This window comes from Mangifera indica, chromosome 14, assembly GCF_011075055.1.
Source record: "Mangifera indica cultivar Alphonso chromosome 14, CATAS_Mindica_2.1, whole genome shotgun sequence".
Classification (NCBI taxonomy): Eukaryota; Viridiplantae; Streptophyta; class Magnoliopsida; order Sapindales; family Anacardiaceae; genus Mangifera; species Mangifera indica.
Genome location: NC_058150.1, coordinates 6,044,348 through 6,062,574, shown reverse-complemented (window position 1 = coordinate 6,062,574; position 18,227 = coordinate 6,044,348). Strand labels below are relative to the sequence as shown.

Sequence of the window (18,227 nt, the reverse complement as noted above, 5' to 3'; positions counted from 1 at the left end):
TACCATTGCACTTGATGAGCACTGCTGGATCCAAATTACACTCCCTCTCACTTTGCTTACATAAGAATTAGTAGCCAGAGGACAGGGGGAAATTCCAGTCTGCACATGTATGATTATGACAGATAAAAGACTAAAACAACTGACATTTTTTAGTGTTACATTTCAAACAAAAAGACATAAAAATATATATAAGTCGCGTTTTAAGCGAAATTTGAACAGCAGCACGTCACCACAACACAAAATTACACAAGTTCACAACTGGATTCTGTTTAATAACAGTTACTGTCAGAGCTCTAGAATAGAAAGCTAAATACTTAAAGAGCAACACCAAGTCAACAACATAAACAAGTTTACTAAGTCTCCAAGAACTTACATCTCCTTAACATACATGGCAGTGAATATAGATATCTTGCTCTTGGCAAATAAGCATTACATCTTCGGAGCATTTGTGCCACCAGTTTGGTGAAGCATGGCATCAATCTCATCACCATCTTCCATTTCAAGCTGAAGTGAAAACAAAAAGAAAATAAAAATAAATTAAAAATCTAATGAATTTCCATGAAAAAAAACTTTAAGTAGGGGGAGGGAAAAGACTGAGTGCTGTGAGTGTAGGCATCTCTTTGAGTATACATGTATAGGAGGGTGCAAGATACCTCATCAGGGGTTTGCTCTGCTCTGAGACGGCGGCCATCAAACAAGAAGGCAATTGAGTTAAGCTCCACAGATTGTCTATCACAATAAGCATTCATAAGCTTCTTCAGTTGGGTGCTTCTTTTGATCCTAAAGAAAACCTCATTCCCATCCTACAACAAAAAACAAATAATTAAATCACCAGCTCTTTCAAATCAGCATGTATTACTGCAATGCATGAATTTCATTAAAAAATAAATCTTGATACAGTTGAAACCCCAATAATGGTAGTAAGGATATATGTACCCACAATTAATTAAACAATATAAAAGGTTTCCAGAATTAGTTTGTTAATGGAAATTAATCTCACTACTGTTGAAACCCCAAAAATGGTGGTAAAATCATTTCAACATATATAGACTTGTTATGTCATAATTTTAACAAGCTTTCTCATAAATGTGATACTTACGGCAGATCAAAAAGCATTTCTTCATGCAAACAAGACAATAATGTGATAGTTTCATCATATACAGACTAGTTATTCAAATAGCATTCTCTAACCATGCCTTTATATGCAGCAATTATTAACATAAAAGAACAACAGAACTGCTTGAACACAAATACTTGGGAAACAATTTCCTTCTTAAACTAAATTAATTTACACAAAATTGTTAAAAGGTTTTGAGATTGCTGGTACTTAAGTTTCCATTAATTATTTGTTCAACCCCAGGTATGTAAGCCAAAATTATTAGGCTTTGAGTTTGCTTGGTACTTAAAGCAAGTAAAAGAAAATTATTAAGTAGAGGGAAAGACTAGTGGAAGGAAGAAGATCCATCCTTCATTCAATTCCAACCTCATCGGGTTAACAGGATGAAAATAGCAGTGATTTCCCCCTATCCGTTATCTATGATCTTTTAAAAAAGGACAATGAAATCATTATGAACAAGAAGATCATATCTATTATCATATTGTCAATCACACACCTATGTATGAAGTTTTTTCTTTTTTTTTCATTTACTGGAGAGTTTTTTTTTTTTTTTTGTTAAAACCAAAGATTAAAATATAAAATAATGAAATTTAAAATTATTTCCCCGTGTTCCCCATTTTCTTCTTCCTTTTCCTCCAACCTCCTCTTTGTACTCGATTTCTAAAAACAAAAACGAACCCAATATACAAAATAAAACACAGGATGATTCACATATCAACCAAGCAACCACTACTTGACGCCAAAACAAAAGCCCAACCTAGATATGCAAATTTCAACACACATTAAGCCATAAAAACCCACCCTATACAGTTTACAACAACAAAATTCCAAACTTTAAACCAAGTAAGAAAAATCGAAATATGATAACAATTATTATCAGAAATCCTCCAGTATAAATAAACAATAATGAACTGAAACAAGGGCAAATAACAAAAATGCAAAAAAAAAAAAAAAAAACCCTAAAATTGATGGTTTGCTTTGAAATTTAAGCCAAAAATTAATCTAATAAAATAAAAAAAGGAAACCTGTCCCTTGACTTTAAGGTTGATGTGGGCAGATTGATCGTTGGGCTTCTTGTCTTCTTCTTGGGGTGGATTGGTAACACCTGACATCTTCCCCTTTTTGGTAGTTTAAACAATTACAGGGTTCCTTAGTTTTTATAAAAGCCTGAGTGGCGATGAGATCGGATGACTTGAAAAATGAAAGCCTGTTGGGTTTGAATCCCGTACGTGCGTCCATACTTACATACAATACGTGTTAGTATGTCATTTGGTATTGGGTGGAAAGGAACATGGCTGAATTTGTTTCTCCTGATGCTTAGCTTTCCCAGATGGGCTTTGACTAGACTTGGAGGATTATCCAATGGGCCATAATTATCGTTTTCTCATGTTTGGTGGACAACAGCTTTTTAAATCTTAGGCCGAACGACTATTCCCACTCATGGTTTGATGTTTCTCCTTACCCACTTATAAACTTTAAAAAAAAATCAAAATGCTATTTATTAGGTGTTAAAATAGACAATTTTTGTTAGTTTATAGTTTAAATTATTATTTTACCTTTTTATATATTAAATGACTAAATTATCCTCCAATTATAATTACTATTTTACCAAATTACCCTTTAATTACGATCTTGTCTTTATGCTAATTGCATTTTAGATTTAATATATGGTCTGAATTGTTTGATTATTTGAAGGTTACTTGAGGTGTTATCGGGTGAGCCCAATTGAATGTCTTCAAACATCTCCACTTAGATATGATTGGAGCTACAACTTGAAGGCTTTGTGTTTAACTTGGCAACTGTTGTGACCGGTTTAGACTTCAAAGTTGCACTCATGTTCTTCTTTGTTGTCGTCTTCTTCTTGGTTGGCATTAGCTAGTGGATCAACAACGACACACATGGTAAGGATGAGAGTTGAATGGAAGTGTGCGCGATTGGAGGAGGTGGCATGATGGGAGGTGGAGTACTTTGAAAGAGCTGGTTTCGCTGGTGAGAATTTGGGTGGCAGTAGTTATGAGGAAAGTTTTTAAGTTACAATATTTCTTTTTCATTTAAACATAAAACTACACATGTCACTCTTATCGCCCTTTAACTCAATTTAGAATTGAAAAATAAATTTAAAATTATAAGATTTTTATTCTTTTTGCAAAAATAACAAAACAATATTCCACGTGTCACTCTCCAAAAGATAGTGTATTATGTCCTTGAGTGGTAGTTTGTTTGTGTTATATTACGATCAAACATTTAACTTATCTAATATAGTTGGTGTAGGTTAATTATTAGACCAAAAATTTAATTTATTCAATATGATTGGTTTGGTACATAAAGATGCTCTAACTTGAGCGAGTGAGGTTGTAGAGGTAGGCAATCAAATTTTAAACAACAAACACTTAGTATTGTCAATTGGGTCAAATAAGAATAAGACTCAATTATTCGATCTGAAATTTTTTTTATTAAATTATCAGTTTGAGCTTGAATAGAAGTTATTTAAACCCAAGATTTGGAAATTAATTATGAACAGAAGTATACTTATTAGGATTTTAAACCAGTTAAGAAATTATAGGAATGTTTTTGCAATCCAAAAAATTTTAATGAGCTAGACTCAATGAGAAAATTTTAGGCATGAATGGTCAAACCTAAAATTGAAACTCCAGACTAACTTTGTTTAATATTTGTTTAAGAAAACAGATTTAAACAAAGTTAAACCTAGTATGTCTGTGTCAGATTGACTATCCCAAAAATAGCTATCTAAAATTCATTATTGTCTAGATGAATAAATTTGGAATATAATAATTAAACTTATAATTATTATATCAAATAAATCAAAATTTCATAAACATGACATAAATTTGAACCTATATTTTTTTCATGAAAATTTTAATATTTTATCAGTTTTGCTATTTCTTTTACCTAAAATTCAATTTCTTTAAAAAAAATTAATCTAAAAAAAAGGCCAAAAAACTTATTCCCACCCAAAGATTGCTTCTTTCTCAAATTCTCGCTATTTGGTTTTGAAAAACTCTTTTATCTATCTATAGACTATCAAGTCTATTAGTTTTAAGAATAAAATTGTTATCCGATATATAATATTAAAAATAAACTAAAAATTTATGTTTTTTTCCCCCCTTAAAACTTAAAAAATAACAATTTCCCCTAGGCTAAAGTTTAAAAAACAACATTTTTCTCTTATGGGGTGTTTGATTTTGGTAATGTTTTATTACCAAAATAGAAAGATTACCTTGAAGATAAATTACTTAAAAGATTACTGGGTATAAATAATTACTATGTTTGATAAAATTTGGTAGATATAAATAATTATTGTGTTTGGTTAAAGGTAATAAAAGATTACTAATAAATTATTTTACTTAAATGCCCTTGAATATAATTATTTTTAAATATTTTTATATTATTTGTCATATTAATTAAAAATAAATTTATTTTTGTCTCAAAAAATTAATAAATGATAATATAATTATAATAAAATCAAGATTACCTTGGTAATCTTTAAATACCAAAGGTGAATGTGGTAATCAGATTATTATCTATATTACCTGTCACGTCAGCATTGATAATAGAAGATTACTGTAATATTTTATCACTGACAAATCAAACAAGAGAATAAAAGATAGATTACCAAAGTAATCTTCAAAAACTGGAACCAAACGATCCCTTAGGGTTTACTCTTACATTTCTTGTTGCTCTTTCAGTGTGATCTTCGGTGGTCTTTCTCTTTCAACACATTTTCTCTCTCTAATGATTTCTCTCTCTTCATCTCTCCTTCCTCTAATTAATGATTCAAATAGAAAAGGTAAAGAGTTTTATCGCTTCTTTTAAATGAAAACGAGAGATTTCATCTTCTTTCCGATTTAAATTATCAATAAGAGAAGAGAGAGAGAGACTATTGGAGGAAGAGAATGTGCCAGAAGAGAGTGATCATTGGAAGAACAATCAATAATGAAATAGTAAACCTTAGGAGAGAAAATATTATTTTTTAAATCTTGATATAAAGAAAAATTATTACTTCTTAAAATTTAGAAGGAAAAATAAAATGTTAAAATTAATGAATTTGTTAATTTTAACCATTTATAAATATATTTAAAAAATTTAAAATTAAACGGTAAAAATTTAGAAAATGTGCAACCTTTGGATGAGAGAGTTTTTTTATATAAGCCGTTTGACTTATATAAAAAACAATATATAAAATAATTTTAATGAGGGCAATTTTAAATTAAATATTGCGTAAGCTGAAATACGCAAAGAAAATGACACTTAACACATCACCGGGACAGATAATGCCTGCCAGCTCAATTCGGGTACCAACGTTCATATTATTACTATTTATTAAGGAAAGCAAACGTCTACCTGCACTATTCATTTAACTCATTTATTAATTTTGTTACACTGCCACACACAACCACTACTGTCAATGGACCAACCCCACAATCCACCTACCTTCTTTGACTTCCACAACTTGATAGGACACGCGTCTCAATCGGACAGCTAGACTGCATCGAAACTCATGCTCCCTCGGAAATATAACTAGAAAAAAAATTAAAAAACGGTCGAGTTTTTTGTGGGGGCCACCAGACAATGTCCAACGTGGTTGTCGTCCATGTGGGGATCCTCGTTCGTGCAATCTGCAGCTCACCCTTTGGATCTTGTTATTGTCTGACACGTGTGTCCCTTCATCTTCATCTTCATCTTCATCTTCCCTCTTTGTTTTTATACCTGTAAACCCTACTCTCTTGCCTTCGCTCAACTTACACTCTCTCTCACTCTCTTTCATGCTCTGTTTATTCAAGAACCAGAGCATGGAGCTTCATACTGTCGCTGGCTTCTTCTTATTCTTCTCCATTTTCGTTTTTGCAGGTGAAGATAAATTTTTTTCTTTGATTTTTCAGTTAGCGCTAGATAACAGTGGCATTGTTCATTAATTTTGTTGTGCTTTCTTTTGCAGATGCGGGTTCCATAGGAGTGAACTACGGACGCATTGCGAACAATTTACCGTCAGCAACCAAAGTGGTGCAGCTTGTGAAGTCACAGGGCATTGAACGGATCAAAGTATTCGACGCAGATCCAGCTGTTCTTAGAGCTTTTTCCGGTTCCGGAATCAAAGTCACAGTCGACTTACCCAATGAGCTTCTTTTAGCCGCCGGCAAGTCCGCTTCTTTCTCGGACTTGTGGGTTCAGAAAAACATTGCTGCTTACTATCCAGATACCCAAATCGAAGCTATTGCTGTTGGCAATGAAGTGTTTGTTGACACTCACAACACCACCAAGTTTCTTGTACCCGCAATGAAGAATATCCACCAAGCTCTTGTAAAGTACAATCTTCACTCTTCCATTAAAGTATCTTCACCAATAGCTTTAAGTGCTTTACAATCTTCTTATCCCTCTTCAGCTGGATCTTTCAGAACCGAATTAATAGAACCCGTTTTTAAACCCATGTTCGATTTCCTTCGTGAAACTGGGTCATACCTCATGGTTAATGCCTACCCATTTTTCGCCTACGAGTCAAACTCCAACGTCATTCCCATAGAATACGCTTTGTTTCGAGAGAACCCCGGTGTTGTGGATGCAGGTAATGGCTTGCGTTACTTTAGCCTGTTTGATGCTCAAATCGACGCCGTTTTTGCTGCAATGTCGGCTCTTAAGTATGATGATCTCAGAATGGTTGTAACTGAAACGGGTTGGCCCTCCAAAGGAGATCAAAATGAACTGGGTGCTAGTGTCGAAAACGCCGCCGCGTACAACGGAAATCTCGTCCGTAGAATCTTGACGGGTGGCGGGACCCCTTTAAGACCAAAGGCGGATCTGACCGTTTATCTCTTTGCTCTTTTTAACGAGAACAAGAAAAACGGTCCCACATCGGAGAGAAATTACGGGCTCTTTTATCCAAACGAGGAAAAGGTTTATGACATTCCATTCACAGTGGAGGGGTTGAAGAATTACCACGATCATCAATCTCCGGTTGCCGGTGGTCAACCAGTGGCGACTCCTGCCAACGGCGGAGGTGTGTCGAAAAGTACTACAGGGAACACGTGGTGTGTGGCAAATGCTGAAGCGGGAAAGGAGAAACTGCAGGCAGGTTTAGATTTTGCGTGCGGTGAGGGAAAGGCTGATTGCCGTCCGATCCAGCGGGGTGCCTCTTGTTATGATCCCAACACGTTGGAAGCCCACGCATCGTTTGCTTTCAACAGCTACTACCAGAAGATGTCGCGTGCGGGTGGCTCCTGTTATTTTGGCGGCGCTGCTTATGTTGTTACTCAGCCACCTAGTATGTGTTTTGTTCCTTAATTTAAGCTTTTTATTGTTTCATTCTTCATGTTCAGCTTGTTCATTTCAAGTGTCCATGGCCAATGTGAAACCGTGTGAAAAGCTTAAAAAAGGACCCATGTTTTTTCTTTCTTGAGTGGGTTTCATTTGGTTTTCTTTGTCGATCAAATGGGAAATTACTGAGGCTATTCTAGAGCTTCGACGGTAAAATCTTATGCTTTGAAGGAGAGACCTTTGAGACATTGACAAGAACCTGGAAGTTTTAGCTTTATGTTAGTACTCTTAACCCTTTTTTTAAAATCTTGTGGTTTTCGCTAAAACCGCTATGCTGTGTGTTTTTGCAGAGTATGGAGATTGCGAGTTTCCCACTGGATATTGAAGGGGGATGAGGGAAATGCAGAAGGGTGAAGTGCTGTTATCTTGAGTGGGATTATTACTAATTATATTGTAGCTGGTTTTGGTCACTGATCTGATGTATTTATTCCATTGAGTAGTCGGGTTTTGTTCAACACTTAATTCTACTTATTCTGACATCCTTTTTCTGTAATTAATCAGTCAATATATATTACTCTATGTGTCCTCTTGATCTCTGAAATCTTTATATATGTATAGTTTTGATGGTTGATTATGAATTGGCCTTTAGCTATTCTAATCTGATAACAATTTCATATTCAAGAAAATAACCAAACAAAACCATCAAGTAGAAGAGCTTATTATGTTTCGGTTTTATACGGTCTCCGAACTTAGATGCTATGGGTACATATAAATAACGTTGGCAATGAATGTGTATTTTTTGCAGTAAGAATTGAACTGCCATTACCATTTTAAACGAGATGCTTAATCACAAACATTCGCATCATTAGCAGTGGTAATGGTTAATACTGTAATGCGCAGCCAGTCTTTACTTATATTGTATGACAAAAAATAGTCGAGACTCGCAACTTATTTTATTTGGATGTATTGGGCAATCAAATATGAATTAAAAAATGGGCCAAAAGACTTGTCCCCACAGAGGTTTGCCCAATTTCTAAACATTCATTTGCTAAGTTTTTAAAATTCAGTTGAACAGAATTTGGAAATGTACCAAATCTTGGGTTGGAATAAGTCTTTTGGCCTTAAAAAAATTCTTAGAACAACAGATAAGTGGGCACAATGACGAGGCAGAGAAGGGGATGCGGAAGAAGTGAAAAGTTTCTTCTGACTTATCATCTGGGTTGAGCAAAGGCAGAAAAAAGCAATGAAACAACTCTTTGTTGACCCAAAAATGGGTAAGTTGCCATTGGATTCCACTTCTAAGACAGACAAGTAATGAGCTCACATCAAGTGTATATATTACCGATAAAGTGGGTGTATGAATGGACATAACTCAAAAGTTGACTATAAACAATGAAAAGCACTTTGCATTGTGGCAGGCCCTACCTGGAAAATTGCAAAGAGGATGGCATGGGGGAGGGTTAATTTGTTGGTCCAACTGCTACCCAAATATACAAAGTTACCTTGGATCCTGATCGAATATTTCTGCTATTGTTTGCACAGTTAATTAATCCATTAAATCCGAAGCATGTTGTGGAAATAAGAAAAGGTGTTCAAAGTTTTCAACTTTGTCACATTCCCAAATGACAATGGTCTTTGACAATTCAGAAAGTGCAGATTATGTTTCTTGGGAGAGCTGTAACCATGTGCATTACAAGCTGCCTCAATTACTTCTTATTTTACAAACATAAACAAACCCAGAACGAGGCTACATGTCTTACAAATTTTACTGGCCTGCCCCCTCTTCTATATTTTGATAATTGTTTGTAGACAGATATGTGGGGTTACCATATACAAGAAACAAGAGTTTCAGCTGAGAGATTCCCCTCCCTGCATTTTCAGATGGTCTTACAAAATGCAGGGAGGGGAATCTTTCTGCATTTTCACATGGTCTCACTCTATTATTCACTCCACTGTTTACCGTATTTTTGTCCCAACAAAATTATATGTATAATTTTATATACAAAAAATAATATATTATTATGTGATTAAGTATTATTTTATCTATAATTTTAAATTATTTAATCGCATAATAATACATCATTATTTATGTATATAATATTATTCTTTTTGTCCTCTTCTTCTGTATTTTCAATGAATATGCCTTTTCTATGTGGAGCCAATCGTTCTAGTAAAGAGCTATATTTATCAAACATTTTTTTATGTATCATTGCGTTTCATAGCCATTATACATCCACCAAGTCCTAGAGATTCCATTTGATGTCTATTTTTGACAAAGTGCACAAATAATATCACTAACTTTTAAAGTTGTTCATTGGGTTGGGTCCACACTCAACCGATTTAGTCCCGGATGTCGATTTGGTTTTATTTAGTTTAATTTAAATTTATTTAATTTAAATTCTAACTAAGTTTTAGTGTAAAAAGTCAGTTTATTTTTTAAATTGAGTCACATTTAAATTAAAAGGTGTTTGATTCAATTTTGTTTGAATTCATAGGTTAATTCTATAGATTGGATTCATGGTTCAAATTTAATTCAAACTCATAGTTCAAATTTTTGGTTTATATTTATGACTTGAATTTGTAGTTGATTTAAAAATGACGTTGTTTTATCTATTATTAGATAAAATAATGTCGTTTTATGCTCGAACTACGAATATAAACTATAAATTTGAATTATAGTTATTAGTATTCTATGATACGATGCAATACAGGTGAAAAATGATACATATCATAAGATGTATCAAATTAATACGATCCAGTGAACGTATTATACGATGCGATATATATTATTAATATAAATAAATACATCTCTTTAGAAAAAAATGATAATGTAGTAAAAATGTATATGAAAAAATTTAAAATTTTAGAGATAGTTCTAATATTTTTCAAAACTATGACATATTAATTATATTTTTTATTATTTTATTAATATTTATTTTTTAAAAGATATATCATACGATATGATATATAAAATTAAGATTTTAATATATGATTCTACTATTATAAATCGAATTACATATTTAAACAATAATCTAAGTTAAATTCAAATTAAATAATTTTTAATTTTAATTTGATAAACCCAAATTTAATTTTTTTTTTTTTTACGTAAACTGAAGTTAAGTCAAATGGACGTCTAAGCTCGGTCCAAGCTTTTAATAGGAGAAACACGCTTAGATTAAAGCAATTATTATTAGGAATATTAATTAAAATAGGCAGTCGCATTTCCGTCTAAACCTTTTTCGACAAAAAATTTTATTTTTTATCTTTTTAAGTAAACCGTTGTTTTCATTCCAAAAATACCTTTTCGTCTAATTTCTTACTTTACCGTAGTATTTTTCCAATTATTTATTTTTCTTTCACGAAAAATATTAAGATTAAACTACTGTAATATTTATAAATTAAAAAACACATTAATATTATTATTTTGTTTTTTAGAGGAATATTCGATGAAAGATTGCACTTCCTGGTTGTAAGTGATGGGGCGTGGAGAGTGTACATCTGTACGGAAACAATGACGCAGTTCTGAAGGTGTTATTTTTAAGAAATGATTCTGTGTGTCACCTAACCAGGAAGTCCAACAGGAGATTTTAGGGAAGACTAATTTTAACCATGATGATGAAACATTTCACAATCTCACTTTTCTTAACAACTTGGTAATATAAAAGTTTCAAAAGATTACATTTTGAGATTCAATGGAAAATTTGTGTTTTCAATATCATTTAATTCATAATAATATAGGAAGTTGATTCATACATCCTCTTATTTTTTCTGTATATAATATTGAGATTGTTTACTGTAGAGGTTCGAATCTCTTTTAATAATATATCAAAATTAAAATTTTAATTTATTTAATTTAATAATTATAAAATTAATAATTAAATTTAAAATTTATTTTACTTAGTATGATAAATTTAATTAAAAAATAATAATTTAATTTAAATAAAAATTTTCATTATATAAAAAAAAAGGAGGGTCCGAGGGGGCTTTTGAGGCTGTCCACAATAAGAAAATTCCAAGAACCTCTTAAGAAGAAGCGATAGGCCCATCAGCATATTTGCACAAACTTTTATGCATATAATGAATAAGCTTTTGATTTGGAACTGGGTTAGGCTTGAAAATAGCTTTGAAGCCTAAACATTTTTAATGAATGGGTTCTGATCATAAGAAATTGAAACCCAAAGTCCAAGCTTGAAAAAATTTGAGGTCCAAGTTTGAGCACGTCATGCTCAATTTATTAGGCTAGATTGATAGGCCTGTACACTGCATGTCATCAAGATGATTCAAATTGTAATGATTTCATATTTGATGATGGTTTGAGCACCTTACTACTAGATTGTGGATACATGATTCCTACTCTATCCCGGCTCATTTAATAAAAATACCATATAAAATCATCTTCTACTTTTTTTACCGTAAAATTTTATTGACTTAAAATCTTAAAAGAAATTGTAAATATTTCGCTAGTTATGTTTTTGAAAATTCTCTATACTGCCAAAAAACTTAGACCGAAGCCTTCTTCTTTATAGAATATTCACAAATTAAATCTCGAACTAAGAGAGGATTTTGAGGCTTGGTTGCTAAGAAGAGTGAAGAATTAAGGAAGAGCTCAAATCAAAAGACAGGAATTTGAGACTTGGTCGTTAAGAAGATTGAAGATGGGTGTTTTACAATATTTTGCAAATGTCCTTGAAAGGTTGGAAAACTCAAGTCAAAACAAGATTTGTTAAGATTGTGTCTTGAATTTTGTCCCACCATGATGCTTGTTTAAGAAAACTTGTAAATAGATATTTTGTCTCATATTATTTATTTATAAGAAATATTTTCCTATTAAATAAATTATTTTATTTTAGATAAGCTATCTCAAATGGTGAAATACATCTCTAAAATAACAAAAGACTATTAAGAACATGAGTATCGATGGTTAAAGGGAATTTTTGTGTTTCTTCTCCTCCCAAAAATTGCACACTTATAAGGAATTTTATAGTTTTTTCTTGAAAAGTCATATATTTGTAATGATTGTTTGATTAGTAGATCGGGTTTTGGAGGAGGTTAATTTAGGTTAGGTGAGCTCTAAATTTGTTTAATTTTTAACTGGGTTTGTTATATTTTTTTGGGTTTGAGTATTTTGTTCCAACATTGACTAGTAACCATACAAAATTACCATATGTGCATTGGCCTTACAATAAAATCCCATATAAACTCACATGCATATTAAAATCCACCATGGAGAATGGATCAACTTTGATAAACAAGTAATTGATATGATGCCATTATTATCGCCCAACCTCAACCACTTAATTGGAATAACATAAAATAAATAATAATAATATTATGTATACTCATTTTGAATACATAAATAAATACATATTTATAAGTATCGTCACGTGATTGAATATTACTATATCATTATTTAAAATCATTTAATTATATGATGATATGTATAAATATGTATTTATTTATACACTCAAAGTGAATACACATAGTTTTATTAAAATAAAATAAAAAAAGTATAAAGTGAAACATATTCCATATTTATTTCATGTTATTATGTTAACCAAATAAACAATTGATATTAGTGGGTGTGAGTTCTTTAGATGTCCAAGAACAACAAAATAGAAACCAATTTACAATATATATATGAGAGAGAGAGAGAGAGCGTCAAGTGCATCAAAGAAAGTAGAAGGAAATGTGAAATGTTGATAGGTGAAATTACACCGACGAGAATGAGAAACACATTAAACTAAGGATATAATCTAGTTAATTAGTGCAAATAAATGAGAAAGTGGCATCGGATAGGAGAAATTTGTAAGATGGTCCAACTTGTTAGTCAAAAGCCTACACTATTGTTTTATTATTAAATATGACTTAGCAACATAACAATATTTATGACAGTACTATTATGTGTTTATCCTTGAACCTTTGTACAATCATCAATTTAAAGGACAAGAAATAGGGTTACATGCAATTACAAAATCGAATGCAATTAATCCCCAGTAGAATAATGAATCTCGATTTACTATAATTCTATTTGTATAGAAGTAGATATTCTCAATTTTGTAGGAAATTATGTTTGACAATTTGGAGAGAATGTAGGAATGTCAAGTCCCACTCTTCTTATTACTTTTGGATGTAAGATCTTCTACCTACATGTTAGGTTGATTTGCACGTAAGTGACACATCTAGTTATTAACCCTACAATTGTTCACTTCATTAGGATTGCTTTGATTAGTTTGACTACATAATGATTACTCTTTGATTGTTTCGATTAGTTTGACTACATAATGATTACTCTTCAGTTTCTAAAGTACAAGTAAAACTTCAAGAACTCTTCACTTTTTTTACATATGAATGACACATAGATAATCAAGATTTTTGCTTTGAAACATGTTATGCAAAGAAAAAACATTTTCACTTTGCATTTAATGATTGCATGCACACATCATATGCATGCATGTCATGGCAATTCAACTTGTGATGATTTATTGGTTGGCATGATTTATGTCTTGATGGATCAAAGACATATGTCACTAACTTAAATTAACCAGTTTGACTTGATTCTCTTGTAATCTCAAATTGCTTATACGAGTGTCTTTTCATACTATAACCTAGTTTTTTTTATTGTAAAACTTTTCAAGCCTTGACACAATCAAGCAATTTCGGACCTTTTTGAGAGATTACATTAGCTTTTTTCAAACAAGTTACTCTAGATCTTCCTCTATTTCCAAGAAAACATAGGACTTAAGATGTTTCCATTTATGAACTAGTCTCAAGGAAAGCCTTCATGACTTCGTACTTTGCTTTTTGATTCCCCTCATTTGAGTGTCTTTTAAATCGCTTGATATGCCTCTAAACATGGTGTTTGATTCCCCTCATTTGAGTGTCCAAGCTTACAAATAAATAAAAGAGTTGTATCATATTGATTGATATAAAATCTCGTACTCTAATCCTTTTTTTTAATCTTTTTTGGGATTCTACATGTTTACCACTCATGCTAAAGGACAATCCTTTTAATTACTTGTCTCATACTATTTTTTCATGGCCCTAGAAAATAGTAATTTACCTTTGAAACTATAGCACCGTGATCGAAGCATGAAGCTTTACAGGTTGGTTTATACAGCAGCTGCCATCGCTTTAAACAGAGACAGCAATATTACGAGAAATGTAACAAGGAAAAGTTATTCCCTTTTAGTCGTATCAATGCTTAATAGAGCAGAGCAGGGTAGGGTAGGGCACTCATGCATTCATTTACAAAACAAAAGAAACAGCATGTGACAATGAAATCTTCCACACATCTCCATCTTATTATTTCTATATTTATAAATTATTTTCCATGTGATCTCCCGTGATCTTCTACTTGGGACCCGCAATTCTTTCCCCCATCCCCATTCCTCACTTCCATTTCTCCTCCTCTTTCTTTTTCTCTTTTCAGATTCTAGGCAAGGCCTCATCCTCCAGTGAAATCACAACCGTTTGATCAATCCTTGGGATTTAGTAATCGCACAACTAAACTAAAGATTATAATCATCACCACTGATTTCCATGATCATCGCCAAGGAATCAATGAAGCGAAATCTAATAGCTCTAAAGTATTGAGCATTGGTGGCTATAGATGCAGCATTACATATTATTGTACACCTTTGTAAATCACCACCGTCAGTCCATATCAATCAACATTTCCCCATCATCATCATCCATCATCAATACAGCAAGCAAACCAGACAAATAAAGAATCAACGATTCTGATAAAAAACATCATCTTCCATACTATTTCAGGTAAAAACAAATGCAGTAACAGTTGCCAGTAACCATGTACATTATCAAACAAGATTCATCAAATTATAAAAAGAAAAATAAATCACCGGCGCTTACATGACCGAATCAATTTCCCAGTAAAAAAAGCAAAACGAGGACACTCCCGAAAAACCGCATCCATGCTTTTTTGTCGAATTAATTAATATAAGTAACTGTATAAATCACTTTATAAATTATAATAAAGTGAGAAAAGAAGAGGTTACGTATACGAGGTCTCTGTGCCTGGTTGTCGCTTGCCCAGCTGGTAAAAATAGGAACGGGCTCCTCTTCAGTCCTGTATTAAAACATCACTTTCACACATGTTAAAATATTAATACACGGTACATGTAACATGTGTATCACGTGGTGGCTAGTCCTATATTTTCGATTTTAATACAATTATTTAAATAATTATAAATAAAATATTATGATAAAGATAGATTAATTAAAATTTATTAAATATAAATAATTATAGGCTTTAATTTAATATAATAAAAATATTATTTTATTTAAATAAATATATCATATTATTTTAAAAATTAATAAATATAAAATTAATATTATTTTATTAAATTAAATTACTTTATATATATATATATAAAGACAAGCTCACGAGCCAATAGCGTGTGTGCGCATATATATATACACAAAGGCAAGCTCACGAGTCAACAGTTAAACTTCCAAATGAATTCAATGAACAGTGTCAGGCCTTGACAAAAATATTTAATAAATGATTTCATATATTTAATTCTTCAAAATCGAAGATTGTATGGTTAAGCACTCTGCTCGTGATTCTTGGCCTAAGGACAGCATTGTCTTTTAACGGTTAAAAGGCGCTAATATTGAGAAAAGTTAATCATATTCCTAGGAAGCCTTACCCACACAAAAAACTGAAATTCCATTTATGACCTTTCGACAACAATCGTACCTGGCTTGTCGTGGTTATTTTTTTTTTTTTCTCTTTCAGTTATTCCCTCCAAGGCCGGCTGAAAATACTCTTGAGACGGTTCCCGGCAAGTCTATGCAAAACCTTCTTGGCTCCGGTGATCTCCATCTCTGTCAATTTCTGCAAGTGCTGATAAGCCCCAGCAGCCACCAATCTCTTTCTGCACCGGTTACTTCCTCCACTCAACACCGCCGCAACCGCCATCACTGGAAACGTTTTATCGACAGCCTCGTATTTGGGATCCAACATCTGCACCAATCTCATCACGCTTTTCTCATCCCTCACCAGCTCTTTCCGGTTCGACCTCACGGTCAATAGTGACACGATTGCTTGCGTTGCGGCCTCTTGTAACCCCACCGGCTTCGGACACTCCATTAGTTTGACCAAAGACCCCATACAGTTTGCGATGGCTCGCTTGTTATCATCACTGATACATAAGTTACCGATCATTGATGAAGAAATTTGCCGTAATAACATGTTCCCTTTCTTGACAAATTCCCCCAGTTGGATTACAAATGAGGTTGAAGATGATAAGATTCTTGCAGCGGAATCTGATAAAGAAAGTGAACTGATTGCACGCAAAGAGTTTTCTACTGTGGCTGAACTTGATGAAGAATCTTGAATCAAATGCATTAGTCTTTGTAACCCTCGTTCTTGAATGATCAAAACGCGGAAGTACTCTCCTGAAGAAGCTAGTGTGGCTATACAATGAGCTGCATTTTCTTTTGCAATGATAGAATCTGAAACCAGTAATTCCACCAGTACCGGTACAGCTCCTTCTTCAGCTAAAGCGATTTGAATATCTTCCACATCTGCAATATTCCTAATCGCACCCGAAGCATGTGTCCGAGTCGCAACCGATCCAGATCGGCACGATTCAATTAACACCGACACACCGCCGTATGCTGAAACAGCCCATGCGTTTTCAGGATCGATGGTTATAGCATCAATAGCAATCGCAGCTTTTTCTCTCAATACCATAGACCCTGTTTCAAGAACTCTTAACAAAGGACCGAGTCCTCCTTCTTCAAACACAGTTTTTCTTGACTCATAACTCGCTGAAACCACAATTGATATAGCCAACACCGCTTGTTCTCGAATCAATCCCTGATGGTGAAAATCAAGTAAACTAATCAGGTACCCGATGTTCCCTTCTTTAGCAACCAAACAAGCCGATTTCTCATCATCAATTAGCAACTGCAACAGTGATTCTAGAGATTTCTTTTTGAACTCGACACCACCGATTTGCAATCTTGTGAAAAGATCTTTAATAAACAGTACTAAATCTTCCTTATCAGAGGCAGGACCTGGCTGCGAGAGAACAATAGCATGTGATTGGTAGAGGACTCCAGATCTGAGCAACAAATCAATATCCTGAAGATGGTTAGAGAGTGAAGTATAAGCGATGTCGAGGTCGCTCTGCATTAAGAGCTTCCCGCCGGTGAAGGAAGTGAGGGTACATTGGTCGGAGAGGGCTTTGAGGCGTTGTAGAGTTGAGAGAAGTGAAGGGAGGAGAGTATGAAGCAGCGGATTCTCACTCCAGTGAGGGGAGTCGGAGATTGAGGAGAGAGAAGACTGAAGAGAAATTAGTTTGGCACGGAGAACCTGCCACCGTCCGACGAACGACCGAACGCTGAGAGACGACAGGAGGAGGAGAGAGACGAGGTTCGTGATAAGGTCAAGAAGGGGCTGAAGGGGTGCTAGTGCAGGGATGTTGGCATCGGCGTTGGTAGTGAGTGTATGCATTGGAGGGGGCAGGCTGAGGCTGAGCTAGGACGGAGAGTAATTGATGTGAATGTTGAGAAGAGAATGGGAAGGCATGTGAAAGAAGAGTTGCTTAGAGAGGAAGGAAATGAAACGAAAGAAAAGTCAGGGTTTGGAGGGAAAGGAAAGGAAGTTGCATTGCAGGGGAATGAAAAACGAGAGTCGTGACAGTTGGACTGAAATTGGCATGGAATGAATCTATCAACGTATAGAAATGGAAGCGTCAAAGTGCGGCTGGTTTAGCCAGCCTCGTCTAGTTGTCAAGAACTTTCTGCCACGTCATTTTTTAATGGTGCAATATAATATTTATTGATCGGGTAAATAACATTTTTCTATTTG

General features: G+C 33.5%; 3 protein-coding genes across 3 annotated transcripts; 1 reads left to right on the top strand and 2 right to left on the bottom strand.

Moving 5' to 3' along the window:
* Positions 1-160: 160 nt before the first annotated feature.
* LOC123196178 (small ubiquitin-related modifier 1-like) lies at positions 161-2,300 on the bottom strand. Its single transcript, XM_044610081.1, has 3 exons — positions 2,143-2,300; positions 654-803; positions 161-504 (listed from the first exon to the last, which is right to left on the bottom strand). Exons 1-3 carry the CDS (start codon positions 2,227-2,229, stop codon positions 430-432), a joined length of 312 nt encoding a protein of 103 aa, XP_044466016.1. The 5' UTR covers positions 2,230-2,300; the 3' UTR covers positions 161-429.
* A 3,528-nt stretch (positions 2,301-5,828) lies between these two features.
* On the top strand, positions 5,829-7,988 carry LOC123196176 (glucan endo-1,3-beta-glucosidase 12-like). Its single transcript, XM_044610080.1, has 3 exons — positions 5,829-5,986; positions 6,075-7,394; positions 7,738-7,988. Exons 1-3 carry the CDS (start codon positions 5,902-5,904, stop codon positions 7,770-7,772), a joined length of 1,440 nt encoding a protein of 479 aa, XP_044466015.1. The 5' UTR covers positions 5,829-5,901; the 3' UTR covers positions 7,773-7,988.
* A 7,136-nt stretch (positions 7,989-15,124) lies between these two features.
* LOC123195399 (importin subunit alpha-1b-like) lies at positions 15,125-18,132 on the bottom strand. Its single transcript, XM_044609079.1, has 2 exons — positions 16,107-18,132; positions 15,125-15,473 (listed from the first exon to the last, which is right to left on the bottom strand). Exon 1 carries the CDS (start codon positions 17,868-17,870, stop codon positions 16,146-16,148), a length of 1,725 nt encoding a protein of 574 aa, XP_044465014.1. The 5' UTR covers positions 17,871-18,132; the 3' UTR covers positions 15,125-15,473; positions 16,107-16,145.
* Between the last annotated feature and the right edge of the window lie 95 nt (positions 18,133-18,227).

What these genes read in the sequence shown, in the direction of transcription:
- LOC123196178 (XM_044610081.1), bottom strand. Translation starts at nt 2,229, where the DNA reads ATGTCAGGTGTTACCAATCCACCCCAAGAAGAAGACAAGAAGCCCAAC. An exon ending in ACCTTAAAGTCAAGGGACAG is followed by an intron (nt 804 to 2,142) that starts GTTTCCTTTTTT and finishes TTTTTGTTGTAG; the next exon opens with GATGGGAATGAGGTTTTCTT. An exon ending in CAGAGCAAACCCCTGATGAG is followed by an intron (nt 505 to 653) that starts GTATCTTGCACC and finishes TTTTCACTTCAG; the next exon opens with CTTGAAATGGAAGATGGTGA.
- LOC123195399 (XM_044609079.1), bottom strand. Translation starts at nt 17,870, where the DNA reads ATGCATACACTCACTACCAACGCCGATGCCAACATCCCTGCACTAGCA.
- LOC123196176 (XM_044610080.1), top strand. Translation starts at nt 5,902, where the DNA reads ATGCTCTGTTTATTCAAGAACCAGAGCATGGAGCTTCATACTGTCGCT. An exon ending in CTCCATTTTCGTTTTTGCAG is followed by an intron (nt 5,987 to 6,074) that starts GTGAAGATAAAT and finishes TTTCTTTTGCAG; the next exon opens with ATGCGGGTTCCATAGGAGTG. An exon ending in TGTTGTTACTCAGCCACCTA is followed by an intron (nt 7,395 to 7,737) that starts GTATGTGTTTTG and finishes GTGTTTTTGCAG; the next exon opens with AGTATGGAGATTGCGAGTTT.